The sequence below is a fragment of the Delphinapterus leucas genome, chromosome 20 (assembly GCF_059928025.1).
Source record: "Delphinapterus leucas isolate spDelLeu-1000000601 "Yukka" chromosome 20, BTC_Dleu_Yukka2, whole genome shotgun sequence".
Taxonomy (NCBI): Eukaryota; Metazoa; Chordata; class Mammalia; order Artiodactyla; family Monodontidae; genus Delphinapterus; species Delphinapterus leucas.
The window spans coordinates 5599967-5622129 of record NC_143148.1 but is presented as its reverse complement, the minus strand read 5'-3'; the positions used below and the strand labels follow the sequence as shown (position 1 = coordinate 5622129).

At 39.5% G+C, this 22163-nt stretch overlaps 2 protein-coding genes and 1 non-coding gene across 3 annotated transcripts in view; all 3 read left to right on the top strand.

Annotated features, from left to right (window-relative positions):
- The window catches only part of LOC111181080 (uncharacterized), a 69989-nt gene that overhangs the window by 16258 nt on the left and 31568 nt on the right, over window positions 1–22163 (top strand). Inside the window, exons 4-6 of the mRNA XM_089902170.1 lie at window positions 2538–6315; window positions 18179–18357; window positions 19359–19418. Coding sequence (XP_089758296.1) covers window positions 2538–3967 — 1430 coding nt within the window. The 3' untranslated portion in view covers window positions 3968–6315; window positions 18179–18357; window positions 19359–19418. The remainder of the gene's footprint in view (window positions 1–2537; window positions 6316–18178; window positions 18358–19358; window positions 19419–22163) is intronic.
- Window positions 597–669, top strand: TRNAE-CUC (transfer RNA glutamic acid (anticodon CUC)). Its single transcript has one exon. It is a non-coding gene; the product is annotated as a tRNA-Glu (tRNA).
- Window positions 6314–13718, top strand: LOC149744564 (zinc finger protein 347-like). The gene has a single exon (XM_089902201.1). The coding sequence runs from the start codon at window positions 12830–12832 to the stop codon at window positions 13622–13624; it is 795 nt and encodes a 264-aa protein (XP_089758327.1). The 5' UTR covers window positions 6314–12829; the 3' UTR covers window positions 13625–13718.

Genomic DNA, 22163 nt, shown 5'->3' with positions numbered 1-22163 from the left:
TATTTAAGCATTATCTATGTTTACATCTTAAGACTTGTTTTCTTAACATTCCAGAAATGCCAAAGCAGCAACATATGCTTTTATTTATTATACAAGCAACAATGGGCTTTCTTGAAGACATGCCGTGCTTCGTCCTTGAGGCCATAAGCAACACAAGGACATCTCCTTGTGTTCCCATCATTCTGATTGTACTAAAGTAGCACAAGGGCGTTTCCTTGTGTTCTGATTATACTGAGGTCATTTCATGGATCAGTGCCCAAAGTATCCAGGACTGCCTGCAGTCCTGGCTTATTCGCCCGCCCTCGGTTTGCCGAGGGGGGGCTCACGGGTCACGTCTCCTTTCCATGTCCTCAGTTATTCCACTACATTTTCCATTATGGTTTACCCCAGGTTATTGAATATAGTTCCCTTGCTTATTTTTCAAAACACATTGTTTGTTTTCTTAGCTTTGAGAGCTCTTTGTATAACCTGGACACAAGTCCATGGTGAGATATCTATCGTGCACGTATTTTCCCCTAGTCTGTAGCTGGTGTTTTCATTTTCTTAACAGTGTCTTTTTTAAAGAACTTTTAAAAAATTGAAGTATAGTTGGGAATTCCCTGAAGGTCCAGTGGTTAGGACTCTGCACTCTCAATGCTGAGGGCCCAGGTTCAATCCCTGGTCGGGGAACTAAGATCTCGCAAGCCGCTTGGCGAAAAAAAAAAAAAAAATTGAAGTATAGTTGATTTACAGTGTTGTGTTAATTTCTGCTGTACAGCAAAGTGATTCAGTTATACCTATATATACATCCTTTTTTATATTCTTTTCCATTATGATTTATCACACAACATTGAATATAGTTCCCTGTGCTGTACAGTAGGACTTCGTTGTCTGTTCATTCTGTATATAGTAGTTTGCATCTGCTAATCCCAAACTCCCAATCCATATCTCCCCTGCTCACCCTCCCTCTTGGCAACCACATGTCTGTTCTCTATGTCTGTGAGTCTGTTTCTGTTTCATTTGTGCCTTTTTTTTTTTTTTTTTTGCCGTGTGGCTTGCAGGATCTTAGTTCCCCCACCAGCGATTGAACCCTCACCCTCAGCAGTGAAAGCACAGAGTCCTAACCACTGGACCGCCAGGGAAGTCCCATGTGCCGAATTTTAGATTCCACATATGAGTGATATCACATGGTATTTGTCTTTCTCTTTCAAAAAGTCAGTAGTCTTAACGTAAATTTCAGTTCTCGTTTTGTTGGTTCTGGAACAGAAGCCTTGCTTTTTTTTGTCTTCAGAAGGATTTGTTGAGAATTTCACAAACAATAGTTTCGTATAATTGCGGTTGCTTATTACTTATACCCTGGTTTTATCATAGCTTACTAGAATGTTTTATTTACTAATTTTCTTTTTTTTTAATTGAAGTATACTTGATTTACAATGTTGTGTTAATTACTGCTGTCCAGCAGAGTGACTGAGTTACACCTACACATATATACATTCTTTTCCATATTCTTTTCCATCATGTTTTATCACTGTTTGCTAACTTTCATTATGATTTATAGACGATGGCTTTTCAGTGGGTATTATGCAGTATAACTGACTCACATCCCTGGTTAGTGTTGCAGAATGGCCATTCTGAGTGAATATAGTTCTACGACTTTTATAACTGGTATTCGGAGAATTACTGTATTTTTATAACATTGTTTTATTAAACTTCATTTCCACTTCTAAATTGCCATTTATTTCTATTACTCATTAGTTAAAATTATGGCTTATTTACCATTAGAGTACTGTGCTTTAGCATTTATTGGTGCACAGTCGATATGCAGTAAATATGTGTAATATCTTTATCTCTTCAAATCTGAAACCGCCGTATGTTTTCTGTGAAGTGGTGTGTGCTTTGGGGTCATGGTACAAAAATACCCCTTCTTTCAGGGCTAACATGGGTACACTATGGGTGTTTCAGCCATTGATTGTTTAAAGTAGGCTTCCCTAAAATTAATTTGAAATACATGTAATCACCCTTTCTCTCTCTTTTTTTTTTCCTAATTTATTCATTTTTGGCTGCATTGGGTCTTCGTTGCTGCACGTGGGCTTTCTCTAGTTGCGGTGAGCAGGGGCTATTCGTTGCGGTGCGCAGGCTTCTCATTGTGGTGGCTTCTCTTGTTGTGGAGCATGGGCTCTAGGCACGTGGGCTTCAGTAGTTGTGGCACGTGGGCTCAGTAGTTGTGGCTCGCGGGCTCTAGAATGCAGGCTCAGTAGTTGTGGTGCATGGGCTTAGTTGCTCTGTGGCATGTGGGATCTTCCCGGACCAGGGATCGAACCGTGTCCCCTGCATTGGCAGGCGGCTTCGTAACCACTGCGCCACCAGGGAAATCCCACCCTTTCTTTATGAAAGAATCTCATTCCCTTTGTGTTCCTAAAAACTGAAGATCATGGTTGCAACATTTCTTAACTGTTCAAAATATGTAGTACTTCTGATACAATATTATGTTCTTCAATATGAAATATTTCTTTCAAACTGTAATTAATAGGAGACATACGATTCTTTATGTCTTGTAGATACCTCTCTTAAATGTGTGATCGAGGAATCCGCACCAAAAGAGAACAGTCATACAGGGGAAGTGTTGCAAACAGTGTTGTTGGAAAGACATGAAAGCTGTGAGACTGAGGACTATGGCTATAGGGAAATCCAGAAAAATGAGCGTGACTTTGAGTACCAGTGGAGAAGTGACAAAAGAAATTACAGAGGAGTGCCTGTCACCCATAAAAAAAATCTCACTGGTAGAAGAGATCAACATGGTAGAAGAGATGAAGGAGACAAGCCTATTGAAAACAGGCTCGGACTAAGCTTTCAGTCACATCTGGCCGAACTGCAGATGTTTCCAACTGAAGGGCCATTGTATGAGTATCATCAAGTTGAGAAGTCTAACAGCAGTGGTTCCTCATTGTCAGTACTTCAGAGAATTCTTCCGAGTGTCCAAACCAGCATTTTTAATGAATATGGGAATGATTTCTGGCATTCTTCATTACTCACAGAAGACCAGAAAGCATACATTAGGGAAAAACCTTACAAATGTGATGAATATGACAAAGCAGTTAATCATGGCTCACAACTCACTAACCATCAGGTAATCCACACAGGTGTGAAACCTTACAAATGTAATGTATGTGGCAAAGCCTTTAATCAGAGCTCACATCTCACTAGACATCAAAGAATCCACACAAGAGGGAAACATCACAAGTGTGAGGAATGTGGTAAGGGCTTCAGTTACAGTTCACACCTTCTACGTCATCGCAGAATTCATACCGGAGAGAAACCCTACCAGTGTAGCGAGTGTGACAAAGCCTTTAGTGTGTATTCAAGTCTTATTTATCATCAGGTCGTCCATACTAGAGAGAAACCGTACAAATGTAATGAGTGTGGCAAAGTCTTTAGTCAGAGTTCAAGCCTTACTAATCATCGCAGGATTCACACTGGAGAGAAACCTTACAAATGTAATAAATGTGGCAAAGCCTTTAATCAGAGCTCCCACCTCACTCGACATCAGGTCATGCACACTGGAGAGAAACCCTACAAATGCAGTGAGTGTGGGAAGGTCTTCACTCAGAACTCAAGCCTCGTAAGTCATCGGAGAATTCATACTGGGGAGAAGCCGTACAAATGCAACGAGTGCGGCAAAGCATTTGGTGTGTATTCAAGTCTTACTTATCATCAGGTCACCCATACTAGAGAGAAACCTTACAAGTGTAATGAGTGTGGCAAGGTCTTCAGTCAGAGTTCAAGCCTTCCTAGTCATCGCCGGATTCATACCGGAGAGAAACCTTACAAATGTAATCAGTGTGGCAAATCCTTTATTCATTGCTCAAACTTCAACAGACACAAGAAAATCCACACTGGAGAGAAACCTTACCAATGCAGTGAGTGTGGCAAGGTCTTCACTCAAAACTCAAGCCTCATAAGTCATCGGAGAATTCATGCTAGAGAGTAACCTGACCGATGTAACGAGTGTGGCAAAATAACACAAGTTCAAGCATGGATTGACACCAGAGAGTCCACACTAAAGAGAAGTTACATCAGTGTAACATATAGGACAGAGGACTTGTACAGACTTCGCAACTCACTAGACATCAGATATACATCTTTGATGAAGCGCAAGAATGTAATGTGTGTATAAAGGCTCTTATCTGTAGATCAAAACTACAGAACATTGCAAGATTCCTACTGGAGAGCAGCTTTACAAATGTAATGAATGTGGGAAGGCTTTTTATTAAACATTCATGGCTTTGATGTCATGAGAGGATTTATACCTGAGAGAAACCAGGGAAATTTTTTTTTTTTTTTTAGGTACGCGGGCCTCTCACTGCTGTGGCCTCTCCCGTTGCGGAGCACAGTCTCCAGACGCGCAGGCCCAGCGGCCATGGCTCACGGGCCCAGCCGCTCTGCGGCATGTGGGATCTTCCCGGACCGGGGCACGAACCCGTGTCTCCTGCATCGGCAGGCGGACTCTCAACCACTGCGCCACCAGGGAAGCCCAGGGAAATTTACTGAATGTGGAAAGGCCTTTAAGCAACAGTGTCCCCTCAGGATTCACCAAAGAATTCATAATGGAAAGAAGCCTTACAAAAGTAATGAATATTTAAAATTTCTTCAAGACTTTTTGCAACAGAATCCACATCAGAGCATTCACATGAGGAATAACTAAGTCTCAAGTTTAGTCTGAAATATTGCATACTGCAGAATAAAATTAAAAGTCAAAATATGTTAAAACTTAGGTAGATATATAGATAGATTCTGAGGATGTTATCCTATGGTTTCTTTTCTAAATCTCTTACAGTTTAAAATAGTATGGTTTTACATTTCACGTTTAAAGCTATGACCAATTTTGAGCTAATATTTGTACAGGTGTGAAGTTTTGATGGAGATTCATTTTTTTTTTCCTAGTATGGAAGATCAGTTGATATGGTGTAATTTTTTTCAGATTCTTGCTTCATTCAGTTTTCTTGGTACCTTTGTCAAAACTCAGTTGCAAGTAATTGTGTGGGGCTATTTCTGGGTTCTCTGTTTTGTTCCATCGTTCTGTATGTCTCACTCCACAAAATCAGTCTTGATTACTTTTTATCTTATTAGAAGTTTTGAATTGAATGAGTGATTCCAACCAATTTATTCTTCTTCAGATATTTTAGCTATTCTAGTTCCTTTTGCCTTTCCATATAAGTTTTAGAAAAATCTTGTTTGTGCCTACAAAATATCTTGATAGAAAATGCATTAAGCCTGCCTATCAGTTTGCGATCATTTGACATCATTTCTATGTTAGGCCTTCCAATAAATGGCTGTAGTATGTCTTTTTATTTGTCTGATCTTTGGTTTCTTTCACCAGTATTTTATAGATTTCAGCATCAAAATCCTGTCAACGTTTTGTTTGATTAACACATTTCTACTTTTTTCTTTTTTGAATAATCGGACATGTTATTTTTAACTTGTTTCCATGTGTTAATTGCCACTATATAGAAATACAATAGATTTTTGAATGTTGATCTTGTATCCTCAGAACTTACTAGTCTCACTTATTCTAGAGGTATTCGCAGATGACTTGGACTTGTCTGTATATATCATTTCATTAGTTTCCTAATGCAGCTTGTTGACGAAAATTCAATTATCTATCAAGAAGAAAAAAAAAGGGGGAATTTTATGCACGCCAAATTGAGGGCTATAATCCAGGAAGCAGATTCTCCGAAAGCTCTGAGAACTGTTCCAGCTGTTAGAGTTCAAGGTACAGTCGTACACATTTTCGAGACAAAGGATCGTGCATCAGAATGACATACTGATACTTGACATAAAGTTCACCAAGGATACGTAGTCCAGGTGAGTACATACAACGCGAGCAGCAAGTCACCATGACCCCCTACAGAGTTGGGAAAGAACGCTATTCTTGTAAGAAGTTAAATTGCTAGTGTCAAAAGAAAGGAAAAAAATTTGACCTCTCCGGTTGGTTGGGCAGGCACTCCCACCTTTGAGGAGCTGTGGTTAATGTGTAATGCAGATGCACACTGCACATTTGGGAGGGAGGAGGCCCAAACAGAATTTTATGTTAATTTTTTTCTTGTTTTGCCTTAAAATATAAATTTTATTTCATCAGGCGGTAAGAAATTACCACAGACTAGGTGGATTAAAACAATAAAATTTATTCTCTTTCAGTTCAGGTCAGACATCTAAAATGGGTATGTTAACAGAACTGTAACCCTGACATTCCAGGGAGGAATTTATTTCCTTGCACTTTGCCAATTCTGCAGACTGCTTATACGCTTTGCCGCTTCATCCATCGTCAAAGTCAGCCAGGTACCATCTTAATATCTTTTTATCTCTGTCCTGCTTCCACCACGGTAGTAGCTTCTATGTGGCCAAGTCCAACTGCATCCTTCTTATTCAACCCCTTCCGATTATACCATGTTTATCGGATAATCCAGGATAATCTCTCATCTCAAGATCCTTAACACTTGAAGGTTACAGGGGTGAGGATGTGGCTGTCCTTTGGTGGCGGGAGGTGATTGTTCCACCCACCACCACAGTGGTACCTCCCGCTGATGGATACACTGTTATATCTTCTTTCTGTTCTTTATCACTTCTATTTCCTTTTATTCCCTTATTTCATTGGCTGTAACTTCTAATTGCATGTTGACTAACAGTGGTAAGAGCGGACATCCTTGTCTTATCCTCAGTCTCTGTGGGGGAAGCGTTCAGTCTTTCACCATTAAGAATGATGTTTGTTGTAAGGTAAGCTTTCTTAGGTGTTCTTTATTGAGTTGAGGAAATTTCCCTCTATTCCTGGTTCTCTGAAAGCTTAAACTGAGTGTTGAATATCGTCAAATGCTTTTTCTGCATCAATTGATAGGATGCTGTGATTTTTCCACTGTAATCTGTTGCTACTGTGATTTATGTTGATTGGTTTTTAAACGTTAAAACAGCCTTGCATCCCTTGAGTGGACCCCTTTTGGTCATCGTGTACAGTTCTTTCTATATATTGTTTGTTTGTTTGTTTGTTTTAAATATTTATTTATTTGGCTGTACCAGGTCTTAGTTGCGGCACACGGGATCTTCAGTTGCAGCATGTGGGATCTAGTTCCCTGACTAGGGATCGAACCTGGGCCCCCTGAATTGGGAGTTTGGAGTCTTAGCCACTGGACCACGAGGGCAGTCCCTCTTTCTGTATATTGCTAATTTCTGTCACTAATATTTTGTAAGAATTTTTGCATATTTTTATGTGGGATTTAGTAGTTATTGCTTTCTTCAAATGCCTTTATTTTTGTTACCATGGTAATAGTAGTCTCAGAAATTGAGTTAAAAAGTATTCATGGTCTATTTTCTGGAAGAAATTGTATATAAATGCTGTTATTCTTCATACATTTGATAGAATTGCCTAGTGTCACCAGTTGAGTCTAGCAATAAGTTTGGGAGGGGCACTTTTTTTGAGGTAAGAACACTTAACATGAGTACTACCATGTACAGTATTGTTAGCTATAGGTAGTATGTCATATTGTAGATCTCCAGAACTTACTTATCTTGTATAACTGAAACTTTGTACCCTTTGAACACCATCTCCCCATTTCCCTCTCTGCTAATCCCTGGCAACCAACATGCTACTCTGATTCTATGAGTTTGACTATTTTAGGTTCCACATAAAAGTGAGATCATACAGTATTTTTCTCCATCGGTCTTGTTTCACTTAGCATAGAGTCCTCCAGGGCTATCCATGTTGTTGAACAATGACAGGATTTCCTTCTTTGTTAAGACTGAATAAGAGTGCATTGCATGTTTATAAAACATTTTCTTTATCCATTCTTGTGTTGATGCTCATTTAAGTTGTTTCTATACTTTGATTATTGTGAATAATGCTGCAGTGAACATAGGAGTACTGGTACTTCTATGAGATCCTGATTTTATTTCCTTTGGATATATAACCAGCAGTGGGATTGTTGGGTCATATGGTAGTTCTATTTATAATTTTTGGAGAACCCACCATACTGTTTTCTGTAGTGGCTGTACCGCTGTTCCCTTTTATCAAATATCCTTGGCAACATTTGTTATCATTTGTTTCTTTAAGAATCATCTTAGGGACTTCCTGGTGGTGCAGTGGTTAAGAATCCGCCTGCCAATGCAGGGGACATGGGTTCGAGCCCTGGTCCGGGAAGATCCCACATGCCATGGAGCAGCTAAGCCCATACACCACAACTACTGAGCCTGCTCTCTAGAGCCTGCGAGCCACAACTACTGAGCCCGTGTGCCACAACTACTGAAGCCTGTGCGCCTAGAGCCCGTGCTCCGCAGCAAGAGAAGCCACCACAATGAGAAGCTCGCACATCACAAGGAAGAGTAGCCCCTGCTCTCTGCAACTAGAGAAAGCCCGCGTGCAACAACGAAGACCCAGTGCAGCCAAAAATAAATAAATAAATATATAAATAAATTTATTAAAAAAATAAATGATAAGCATTCTAACAAGTATGAAATGATATAGCATGGTGGCTTTGATTTGCTTTTCCCTGATTAGTGATGTTGGGTATCTTTTCATATACCTGCTGACCATTTGTATGTCTTCTTTTGAGAAATGTCTGTTTAGGTCCTTTGCCCATTCTTTAATTGGATTATTTGGGGGAGTTTGCTATTGAGATGAGTTCCTTACATATTTTGGATATTAACCCCCTATCAAATATATGGTTTGCAAATATTTTCTCCCATTCTGTAGATTGCCTTTTCACTCTTTTTTAATTTTATTATTATTTTTTAAATTATTTATTTATTTGGCTGCACCGGTCTTAGTTGCGGCATGTAGGATCTTTAGTTGTGGCATGCAGGATCTTTAGTTGTGGCATGCAGGATCTAGTTCCTTGACCAGGTATCAAACCTGGGTCCCCTGCATTAGGAGCGTGGAGTCTTAGCCACTGGACCACCAGGGAAGTCCCTGCCTTTTCACTCTTTTTTTTTTTTTTTTATAAATTATTTATTTGGCTGCGTTGGGTCTTTGTTGCTGCATACAGGCTTTCTCTAGCTGCAGCGAGCGGGGGCTACTCTTTGTTGTGGTGCGCAGGCTTCTCATTGTGGTGGCTTCTCTTGTTGCAGAGCACGAGCTCTAGGTGTGTGGGCTTCAGTAGTTGTGGCACACAGGCTCAGTAGTTGTGGCACATGGGCTTAGTTGCTCCGCAACATGTGGGATCTTCCCAGACCAGGGTTCGAAACCGTGTCTCCTGCATTGGCAGGTGTATTCTTAACCACTGCGCCAACAGGGAAGCCCTACATTACATCTTGTATGTTGTTACTTTACATTTTTTCCCAAGAACATTGTCTCTGACTCTAGTTAATAAATGTTCAAAGCATTTTCCTTTACATATATGTTGGGGCCAATGAACTGCGTAATTTGAGGTTACTGTATAGACAGGGAATTGCTGTATTGAATGGCTGTTATGTAAGTAGAGAATATTTCATTTATTAATTTTTTTATTTACAGATGATGGTCTTTCAGTGTGTATTATGCAGTGTAACTGACATGAACCATTTTTTTAAAAATAATTAATTTATTTATTTTTGGCTGTGTTGGGTGTTCGTTGCTGTGCTCCGGCTTTCTCTAGTTGTGGTGAGTGTCCCCTGCATTGACAGGAGGATTCTTAACCACTGTGCCACCAGGGAAGTCCAAACTATTTGTTAATGTCATAAAATGCCTATTCTTCTATCTACTGGTAGATTTATAACAGGTATTTAGAAAAGTATTTTGATTCTTCAATATACACAAATCTATCAATGTGATAAACCATATTAACAAATTGAAGGAGAAAAACCATATGATCATCTCAATAGATGCAGAGAAAGCTTTTGACAAAATTCAACACCCATTTATGATAAAAACCCTGCAGAAAGCAGGCATAGAAGGAACTTTCCTCAACATAATAAAGGCCATATATGACAAGCCCACAGCCAACATCATTCTCAATGGTGAAAAACTGAAAGCATTTCCACTAAGATCAGGAACAAGACAAGGTTGCCCACTCTCACCACTGTTACTCAACATAGTTTTGGAAGTTTTAGCCACAGCAATCAGAGAAGAAAAGGAAATAAAAGGAATCCAAATCGGAAAAGAAGAAGTAAAGCTGTCACTGTTTGCAGATGACATGATACTATACATAGAGAATCCTAAAGATGCTACCAGAAAACTACTAGAGCTAATCAATGAATTTGGTAAAGTTGCAGGATACAAAATTAATGCACAGAAATCTCTGGCATTCCTATATACTAATGATGAAAAATTGAAATCAAGAAAACACTCCCATTTACCATTGCAACAAAAAGAATAAAATATCTAGGAATAAACCTACCTAAGGAGACAAAAGACCTGTATGCAGAAAATTATAAGACACTGATGAAAGAAATTAAAGATGATACAAATAGATGGAGAGATATACCATGTTCTTGGATTGGAAGAATCAACATTGTGAAAATTACTACCCAAAGCAATCTATAGATTCAATGCAATCCCTATCAAACTACCACTGGCATTTTTCACAGAACTAGAACAAAAAATTTCACAATTTGTATGGAAACACAAAAGACCCCGAATAGCCAAAGCAATCTTGAGAAAGAAAAAAGGAGCTGGAGGAATCAGGCTCCCTGACTTCAGACTATACTACAAAGCTACAGTAATCAAGACAGTATGGTACTGGCACAAAAACAGATCAATGGAACAGGATAGAAAGCCCAGAGATAAACCCTCGCACATATGGACACCTTATCTTTGATAAAGGTGGCAGGAATGTACAGTGGAGAAAGGACAGCCTCTTCAATAAGTGGTGCTGGGAAAACTGGACAGATACATGTAAAAGTATGAGATTAGATCACTCCCTAACACCATACACAAAAATAAGCTCAAAATGGATTAAAGACCTAAATGTAAGGCCAGAAACTATCAAACTCTTAGAGGAAAACATAGGCAGAACACTCTATGACATAAATCACAGCAAGATCCTTTCTGACCCACCTCCTAGAGTAATGGAAATAAAAACAAAAACAAATGGGACCTAATGAAACTTCAAAGCTTTTGCACAGCAAAGGAAACCATAAACAAGACCAAAAGACAACCCTCAGAATGGGAGAAAATATTTGCAAATGAAGCAACTGACAAAGGATTAATCTCCAGAATTTACAAGCAGCTCATGCAGCTCAATAACAAAAAAAAACCCAATCCAAAAATCGGCAGAAGACCTAAATAGACATTTCTCCAAAGAAGATATACAGACTGCCAACAAACACATGAAAGAATGCTCAACATCATTAATCATTAGAGAAATGCAAATCAAAACTACAATGAGATATCATCTCACACCAGTCAGAATGGCCATCATCAAAAAATCTAGAAACAATAAATGCTGGAGAGGGTGTGGAGAAAAGGGAACCCTCTTGCACTGCTGGTGGGAATGTGAATTGGTTCAGCCACTATGGAGAACAGTATGGAGGTTCCTTAAAAATCTACAAATAGAACTACCATATGACCCAGCAATCCCACTACTGGGCATATACCCTGAGAAAACCAAAATTCAAAAAGAGTCATGGACCACAATGTTCATTGCAGCTCTATTTACAATAACCCGGAGATGGAAGCAGCCTAAGTGTCCATCGACAGATGAATGGATAAAGAAGATGTGGCACATATATACAATGGAATATTACTCAGCCATAAAAAGAAATGAAATTGAGCTATTTGTAGTGAGGTGGATAGACCTAGAGTCTGTCATACAGAGTGAAGTAAGTCAGAAAGAAAAGGACAAATACTGTATGCTAACACATATATATGGAATTTAAGAAGAAAAAAAATGTCATGAAGAACCTAGGGGTAAGACAGGAATAAAGACACAGACCTACTGGAGAACGGACTTGAGGATATGGGGAGGGGGAAGGGTGAGCTGTGACAGGGCGAGAGAGAGTCATGGACATATACACACTAACAAACGTAAGATAGATAGCTAGTGGGAAGCAGCCGCATGGCACAGGGATATCGGCTCGGTGTTTTGTGACCGCCTGGAGGGGTGGGATAGGGAGGGTCGGAGGGAGGGAGACACAAGAGGGAAGAGATGTGGGAACATATGTATATGTATAACTGATTCACTTTGTTATAAAGCAGAAACTAACACACCATTGTAAAGCAATTATACCCCAATAAAGATGTTAAAAAAAAAATTGTTTTAGGGAATTCCCAGTCCAGTGGTTAGGATTCAGCGCTTTCACTGCCGTGGGCCCCGGGTTCAGTCCCTGGTCAGGATTGAAAAAAAAAATTGTTTTAGATGAATTCTTTATTCTCGCAATGCTATATTTGTCATACAATTCTAAGCTGCCTTTTTTTTTTTAACATTAGATAGCTTCTTTTGGATTATTTACCATTATAATATATTGTCTGTTCTTTAGCATTTAATTATGTATAATAAGTATGCCTAAAGTGTGTATAATATAATATTTTTTCTCCTCAATTATGAGATGGCAGTGTGCTTACTGCCAATTAGAATGTGCTTTGGGGTCGTGATGGGAAAATACCCTTTGTTTGAGAGCTAACATAAGTTTGCACAACATGAATGTTTTTCTCATAGTGCGTTTGAAACCAAGCTACCCTAAAATCAATTTGAATTACATGTGATCACTCTTTCTTTATTAAAGAGCTCTATTCCTTTAGCGTTCCTTAAATTTTGAAGATCATCATTGAGAAGATTCATGATTCTGTTCAGGATGGGTATTATTCCTTGTGTAGTATCATGTTTTCAACATGAAACAATTTATGAATTGTAATTAATAGGATACCTATGGTTCTTTATATCTCATAGATATGTCTCATATACATATGATCAAGAAATTAAAACCAAAAGCAAACAGTGATAAAGGAGAAGTATTTCAGACAGTGATGGTGGCAAGCCCTGAAAGCCATGAAATCAAAGGCTTTTACCTCAGGGAAATCCAGGAATATATGCATGGTTTTGAGTGTCAGTGGAGAGATGATGAAGGAGATCACAAAGGAATGTCTATAAACCATAACGAAAATCTCACTGTTGGAAGAGATCAACATAGTAGAAGCGATGCAGGAAATAAGCCTATTGAAAATAGGCGTGGATCAAGCTTTCAAGATGAACTGCAGATACTTCAAACTGAAGGGAAAATTGTTGAATGTAATCAGGCTGTGAGGACTGTCAACAGTATTGCCTCAGTTTCACCACTTCGAAGAACCCCTAGTGGCTGTACCAGCATTTCTAGTATGTATGAGAATGATCCTTCAGTACTGACACAAGACCAAGAAGCACACAGGGAAAAACCTTCCAAGTGTAATGAATGTGACGTAACCTTTCTTCAGGGCTCAGACCTCACTAGACATCAAAGAATCCACACAGGAGGGAAACCATATAAATGTGGTGTACGTGGCAGGGCCTTCAGTCAGAGGACTCACTCTGCACATCATTGGAGCACCCACGCGAGAGCGAAACCTTACACATGTAATGAGTGTGGTAGAGTGTATAGTCTGTTGGATGCTCAGAAAAGTCAAGCTGGAGGAAAGCCACACAAATGTGGGTGTCCCGGCAAAGCTTCGGTTCTGTGTTCAGACCTGGTTAACCAGCCATCAGGTAATTAATCCCGAATCGTAACCTTACCAGCGTGGTGAATGTTGCAAGCGTTTGGAAAGCGTTCACACCTTGCAAAGCATGAGCGAGCTGATACAGGAGAGAAGCCGCACAAGTGCAATGCACGTGGCAGACGCGTCAGGGTGCTTTCAGGCCTAAAAAGACATCAGGTGATCCATACTCACAGGAGACCTTACAAATGTAATAGATGTGGCGAGGCTTTTGTCAGGCCTTTACATCTTAGGCTTCATAAGAAAATTCATGCTAGATAGAAGCTGTATAAATGTAATGAGTGTGTCAAGGCTTTTAGACAATGGTCTGAACTCAGGATTCAGTAAAGCGTTCGTTCTGGAGAGAATGCTTACAAGTGACACGAGTGTGTAAAACCTTTACTCAGGGCTCACATCTCACCAGTCATCGGATAATCCATACTGGAGAGACCCTTACAAGTGTATGGAATGTGGCTAGGCTTTTAGGTACTGTCTTAAACTCAGGGTTTACTGAATACTTTATACTCACAAATGCTATGAATATGGCAGTTTTAGAAATTATTGCTCACTCTTTAGGTATGTAAGCATATATATCCTGGAGACAAACCACACAAATGTAATGTTTGTGGGAAGGATTTTACCCAAACATCAAAGGTTGGGGAACATAGTGGAGCGATCCCTTACAAATGCAATGGGAGTGGCAAAAGTTTCACCTTGAGTTGAAGTAGTAGGCAACAAGAGTCCATACTGAAGAGAAATCCTGGAAATGTATGGGCAGGCGCTTCCTCCAGGCTTCAGAGTGCACTAGACTTCAGAATATACGTCTTTCAGAGAAACCACACAAGAGTACTGTGCATGCTAAAGCTTTAACCCAGAGATCAGAACTGTGGAACAGGAGAGGATTTATATTGGAGAGCAAGCTTTCAAAGGTATTGAATGTTGTAATGTTTTTCATCAAATTTTCACACCTTGGGTGTAATGAGTTAATTCATGGAGATCAGAAACTGTACACATGTACTGAATGTGGAAACACCTTTAAGAAAACAGTATGTCCTGAAGATTTCACCAAAAAATTCATACTGGGGAGAAGTGTAACGAATTTGGTAATTTCCCCCCTTGGTGTCCATACGTTTGTTCTCTACATCTGTGACTCAATTTCTGCCCTGAAAACCGGTTCACCTGTACCATTTTTCTAGATTCCACATATATGAGTTAATATACGATATTTGTTTTTCTCTTTCTGACTTACTTCACTCTGTATGACAGTCTCTAGATCCATCCATGTCTCAACAAATGACCCAATTTCGTTCCTTTTTATGGCTGAGTAATATTCCATTATATATATGTACCACATCTTCTTTATCCATTCGTCTGTCGATGGGCATTAAGGTTGCTTCCATGACCTGGCTATTGTAAATAGTGCTGCAGTGAACATTGGGGTGTGTATGTCTTTTTGAATTGTGGTTTTCTCTGGATATATGCCCAGTAGTGGGATTGTTGGATCATATGGTAATTCTATTTTTAGTTTTTTAAGGAACCTCCGTACTGTTCTCCATAGCGGCTGTATCAGTTTACATTCCCACCAACAGTGCAAGAGGGTTCCCTTTTCTCCACACCCTCTCCAGCATTTGTTGTTTGTAGCTTTTCTGATGAAGCCCATTCTAACTGGTGTGAGGTGATACCTCATTGTAGTTTTGATTTGCATTTCTCTAATAATTAGTGATGTTGAACAGCTTTTCATGTGCTTCTTGGCCATCTGTATGTCTTCTTTGGAGAAATGTCTATTTAGGTCTTCTGCCCATTTTTGGATTGGGTTGTTTGTTTTTTGAATATTGAGTTGCATGAGCTGTTTATATACTTTGGAGATTAATCCCTTGTCCGGTGATTCGTTTGCAAATATTTTCTCCCATTCTGAGAGTTGTCTTTTCATCTTATTTATGGTTTCCTTTGCTGTGCAAAAACTTTGAAGTTTCATTAGGTCCCATTTGTTTATTTTTGTTTCCATTACGCTAGGAGGTGGATCAAAACAGATCTTGCTGTGATTTCTGTCAAAGAGTGTTCTTCCTATGTTTTCCTCTAAGAGTTTTATAGTGTCCGGTCTTACATTTAGGTCTCGAATACATTTTGAGTTTATTTTTGTGTTTGGTGTTAGGGAGTGTTCTAATTTCATTCTTTTACATGTAGCTGTCCAGTTTTCCCAGCACCACTTATTGAAAAGACTGTGTTTTTTCCATTGTATATCCTTGCCTCCTTTGTCATAGATTAGTTGACCATAGGTGCGTGGGTTTACCTCTGGGCTTTCTATCTTGATCCATTGATCTGTGTTTCTGTTTTTGTGCCAATACCATATTGTCTTGATTACTGTAGCTTTGTAGTATGGTCTGAAGTCAGGGAGTCTGATTCCTCCAGTTCTGTTTTTTTCCCTCAAGACTGCTTTGACTATTCGGGGTCTTTTGTGTCTCCATACAAATTTTAAGATTTTTTGGTTCTAGTTCCATAAAAAATGCCATTGGTAATTTGATAGGGATTGCATTGAATCTGTAGGTTGCTTTGGGTAGCATAGTTATTTTCACAATATTGATTCTTCCAATCCAAGAACATGGTATATCTCTCCATTTGTTGGTATCATCTTTAATTTCTTTCATCAGTGTCTTACAGTTTTCTGCATACAGGTCTTTTGTTTCCCTAGGTAGGTTTATTCCTAGGTATTTTATTCTTTTTGTTGCAATGGTAAATGGGAGTGTTTCCTTAATTTCTCTTCAGATATTTCAGATATCATTAGTGTATAGGAATGCAAGAGATTTCTGTGCATTAATTTGGTATCCTGCAACTTTACCAGATTCATTGATTAGCTCTAGTAGTTTTCTGGTGGCATCTTCAGGATTCTCTATGTATAGTATCATGTCATCTGCAAACAGTGATAGTTTTACTTCTTCTTTTCCAATTTGGATTCCTTTTATTTCTTTTTCTTCTCCAATTGCTGAGGCTAGGACTTCCAAAAATATGTTGAATAATAGTGGTGAGAGTGGACATCCTTGTCTTGTTCCTGTTCTTAGAGGAAATGCTTTCTGTTTTTCACCATTGAGAATGATGTTTGGTGTGGGTTTGTCATATATGGCCTTTATTATGTTGAGGTAGTTTCCCTCTATGCCCGCTTTCTGGAGAGTTTTTATCATAAGTGGGTGTTGAATTTTGTCAAAAGCTTTTTCTGCATCTATTGAGATTATCATGTGGTTTTTATTCTTCAGTTTGTTAATATGGTGTATCACATTGATTGATTTGCGTATACTGAAGAATCCTTGCATCCCTGGGATAAATCCCACTTGATCATGGTGTATGATCCTTTTAATGTGTTGTTGGATCCTGTTTGGATTCTTTTTTTTTTTTTTTTTTGCGGTACGCGGGGCTTTCACTGTTGTGGCCTCTCCCGTTGCGGAGCACAGGCTCCAGACGCACAGGCTCAGGGGCCATGGCTCACGGGCCCAGCCACTCGGTGGCATGTGGGATCTTCCCGGACGGGGGCACAAACCCGTGTCCCCTGCATCAGCAGGCAGACTCTCAACCACTGCGCCACCAGGGAAGCCCCCTGTTTGGATTCTTTAGGCCAATATTTTATTACATTCCTTTTCCTACTGCACACATAAGTTATATTGTATTATCTGGTTGTTGAAAATGCTTGTGAAAATACTATTTGGATAAATTGCTAAGATATTTTTACACTAGTTTAATGAAAATTAATGTTTGGACATGTTTACTAATAATAAACATTACTAAGCAAGTTTTACAAAGCAATATCCCAAAGGATGTTAAAGTGTTGATTTCACATATTGGTATTAAGCAATATGTTACATGGTTCATTTACAACTGTAGTAAAATTTGTTTCCTTTTTAAATATAATTCTTTCTTACAATTATTTTTTTTTCCACACAATGTGACCCAGATTATATATTTAATTTACATTTTTCCCCTTTTACACCAAGGGATCTATATATCATTGTGTTGTTTTGACACTTTTGAGACATGAAAATGCACATAAGGCAATGACAGGTGCAAAGCAGGTGCTCTGTAAACATGAAGAAAGAGAGTTCCTTTAAGCCTTTAACTGGAGTGGCAAAACGGTGAACTGAATCTTTAATGTGGGACCTGGCTACAGTCAGGTGGTTGAAAATCGAGTGTTAACAATCACACAGTGAAGTAAACGAAAATACAATGATGAATAAGATACGAAGTCTCCAAGATCCCAACTGTAGTTTGTGACAAGGAGATAATCTCCATTGGCAAATGCCTCGAGGCTATTCTGCCCTTTCCCAGTGATGTATTCACATTCAGAGCCAGAGGGTCTTGCAGGGAAAATTAGATTTGTGCTACTTTTACCACGGCAACTGACACCCAATATCCTCCACTTAGAATTTGTTCCCATCCCAATATAATAAGTGTATTTCCTTTAATAAATGATATTAATTTTGATATCTTTTATATCGTATTTTAAGAGTCGCTGTTATTAACGCTTTACGTATGATAACTGCTGGACTCTTCAACTCTCTGATAAGTACTGATGTTATTCTTATTTCACAGGTGAAGGAAGTCAGGACAGAGGCAAATTTGAAAGCTCATTTAATCCCATCCCAACAAGTGGCTGAATCTGGATTTGAGTCTATGTTGTCTGGTTGTAAAGTTGTTTCTTAACCATGATGCTACACTAACAGGACAAATTATTTGTATTCTTCAACTATTCAACATCTGTATTTAATTTTGTGAGTATCTCTTGACTTTTTTTATGGGTTATCTTTATATATAATTATGGCTGTGGGGACTTTCTGTTCTGTCTGTACTTTTATTTCGTAGGCCAATATTACCAATGAGTGAATAGTTAAATAAGATGTAAATACACTGATAGCCACATAACCCTACAAGGAAGATTATCCAAGATGAAGTTAGATTTATTGAGGCAAGAACGGTTCACTATTAGGGTGGATACAGAAGACCCATTTCCCTTGAGTCAGGAACAAGGGTGGAGAGATACTAACTGTGGAAATAATTGCAGAAGATTGTGGCTAGCTGAGGAGTAGAACAAAACCATGAGAAAGAGATCAAACATTTTAGGACAGAGATTATTCTTGATTATAGATCATATAATTATTAGTGGAGGGCTGCTAAGAGAAACTGAATTGGAAATAATGTAATAATTATTGAAATAGACTTAAAAGACGTGTAAAATTACACATATTTCTTTTTTTTTTAATTGGAGTCTAGTTGCTTCACCATATTGTTAGTTTCTGCTGTACAGCAAAGTGAATCAGCTATACGTATATGTATTTCCCCTCTTTTTTGGATTTCCTTCTCATTTAGGTCACCACAGAGCATTGAGTAGAGTTCCCTGTGCTACACACTAGGTTCTCAATAGTTGTCTGTTTTATACATAGTGTCAGTAGTGTATATATGTCAATCTCAATCTCCCAGTTCATCCCACCCCACACACACATATTTCTTCTACTTTTTCTTTTTTGAACACTTATACATGGTATTGTATTTTTAATGTCAGTTTCCATGTATAAATTGCTAGCTTGTAGAAGTGCAGTAGATTGTTGTATGTTGTTCTTACATACTGACACATTGCAAATTTTATTTTTCTAGAAATTTATGTAGATCATCTTGATTTTCTACATATATTATTTCTTTAAGTTTTCCTATTGCTGCTGTAACAAATTACCAAAAATTGAGTGGCTTAAACCAACAACATTTATTCTTTTTACAGTTCTGGAGGCCGGAAGTGTAAAATGGATCCAAAGCCCTGTGCTCCTTCTGGATACTTGAGGTTAGAATTCACTCCCTCTGGGCTCCAGAGGCCGCTTAGATCCTTTGCCTCATGGTCTGCTTCTGCCATCTTCAAAGGCAGCAAGGTGGCCTCTTAAAATCTCTTTATCTCTGTCGCTCTGCTTCTGTCACATCACCAACTTCTACATGAGTCTAATTCTACCGTATCCTGCATATAAGGACCCTTGGGATTATAACACATTTACCAGACCATCCAGGATCATCTCCCATGTCATGATCTTAAGTAGATCACATCTGCAAACTGCCTTCAGACATTTAAAGTAACACTCAATACGTTATAGCTAGGAGGGTGTGGATACTTGGGGGGCGCATTACTCAGCCTACCACACAGTAATGTCTTCTACGAGTGGGCACACTATTTTATCTTCTCTTTCTCTCCCTATTACTTTTATTTACTCGTCCCTTATTTCACTGGCTCCACCTTCTAATACAATGTCAATAGCAGTAGTGAGAGTGGACATCTTTGCCTGGCGCCTAATCTCTGGGGAAAAGCATTCCGTTTTTCACCATTAAGTGTGATGTTTCCTGTATGTTTTTTGTAGGTGTTCTTTATTGAGTTGAGGGAAGTTCCCTCTCGTCCTAGTTCTCTGAAGTTTATATAATAATAAATGGGCATTGGATTTTATGAAGTGCTTTTGCTGCATCTGTTGACAGAGCCCCTGAATTTTCTTCTTCATCCTCTTAACAGTGTGGATGACATTGGTTGGAAGTTAAAGCCAGCCTTCTCCCCCTCAAATAAACACCATTTGGTCATGGTGTATAGTTCTTTCTGTGTACTGTTGATTTCTATTGCTAATATTTTGTTATGAACTTTTACATCTACATGTGGGATTTAGTTGGTAGTTATCTTTCTTCTTCCTCTTTTATTTATTTATTTTATTTCTGATGTCTTTGTCTAGTTTTAGCATCATGGTAATACTGGCCTCACAAATTGAGCTGGGAAGTATTCCCTCCACTTCCATTTTCCGAAAGAAATTGTATATAATTGCTATCTATTCTTCTTTATACGTTTGATAGAATTGTCTACTGTTACTGTTGTGATTTTGTTAATATTTGTTAAGTAGAGCCCCCAAGTGTTGGATGTTGAGCCCCTACTCAACAAAAGACTGCAAGGGAAAACAAAATGCAGACGTTTATTATAGGTCCTGAGGCACACCTCCTGGGCCACGTGAGGAGGTTCAGGCAGGGAGCAGGGTGCAGTCAAGGAGCACGGGGCAGGACCTAGGGCACATGTCTTTATTAGGCTCCATGGATGGAGTGATTTTGGGTTCTGGGGCTAAGGTCAGATAGGTCAGTTCAAACCCAAAAGAGCAGGGTTTTGGTAAACTTCAGAGGTGGGGGGTCTTATCTAAAGGGAAACAAGGGGAAGGCCCTGGGTAACAGGGGACAATGCTTATCACAAGGGCAGCTGGGGGAGTCATATCAGGAACTTACATTTACTGTGACCCTGTGGGCTGTTATCTAGGACATGCCCTCAAGGGAAGGGCTGGTGTCAGTTCAAGACCCGTGCAGGCCACTTGGCCACACAAAATAAATGCCAAGGCAGCAGTATTACCAAGTAGTTTAGCTAAACACTCAACAGTCACTGTGCTTGCAGATTTATTTTGGGGGCGAGGGGAGATTTTAAAATTATAAACTCACTTCGTAATTCAGAATATTTATTCAAATGATATGCTTCCCATCGGTGATTTGTGGTAGGTTGTATGTTTAAAAGAATGTTTCATCTTAGTTGTCAAGTGTATGTGTGTGGAGCATTTGTAGTAGTCCCTTACTATCCTTTTGATGTCTGTAAATTCTGTAGTTTTTTTTTGTTTGGTTGGTTTTTTTTGCGGTATGCGGGCCTCTCACTGTTGTGGCCTCTCCCGTTGTGGAGCACAGGCTCCGGACGCGCAGGCTCAGCGGCCATGGCTCACGGGCCACTCTGCGGTATGTGGGATCTTCCCGGACCGGGGCACGAACCCGTGTCCCCTGCATCGGCAGGCGGACTCTGAACCACTGCGCCCCCAGGGAAGCCCTGTAGTTTTTTTTTTTTTTTTTGATATGGACCATTTTTTTAAATTAATTAATTAGGCTGCGTCAGGTCTTGGTTGCAGATCTTTCCTTGTGGTGTGCAGGCTCTTCGTTGTGGCGAGTGGGCTTCTTTCTAGTTGGGGAGCACGCTAGAGTGCGTGGGCTCAGTAGTTGCCCCACGGCACGTGAGATCTTAGTCCCCCAACCAGGGGTCGAACCCGCATCCCCTGAACTGGAAGGCGAAGTCTTAACCACTGGACTACCAGGGAAGTCCCTCTGTAGTGTTAACCAAAAATTCAACTGAATAAACTTTAAAGATCTAATTGGCTTCATTGATTGATATATGAATAGGGCAGCGTCCCGTACAGTGAGGAGAGGGGAGCTGTAAAGGGCTACAGAAAAGGAGAGGTTTTTTTAAAGGCAAGGCAAAAAGTCATAAACAAAAAAGATAACTTCAGGCTTAGGTCACCCACCTGTGGTGGACAGAAGGGGTCTGTGTGGCAGAGGACCTCATGTTCCTTTGGAGAATGGAGAGGGCCCACGTGACACATGACCTCACTGGCGCAGACCAGAAAATTCCTGACTGACCTGTTAAGACAGCATTTCTGGGGGAGGTTGAAGCTTCAGTTAAGTTATCAAGACCCGGTTTTTTGGGGGTTTTTTTGGCCACACCATATGGTATTCAGGACCTTAGTTCCCCCACCAGGGATCGAAC

Excerpts from the sequence above, each read along its gene's own strand:
- LOC149744564 (XM_089902201.1), top strand. The coding sequence starts at position 12,830 with ATGTCTCATATACATATGATCAAGAAATTAAAACCAAAAGCAAACAGT.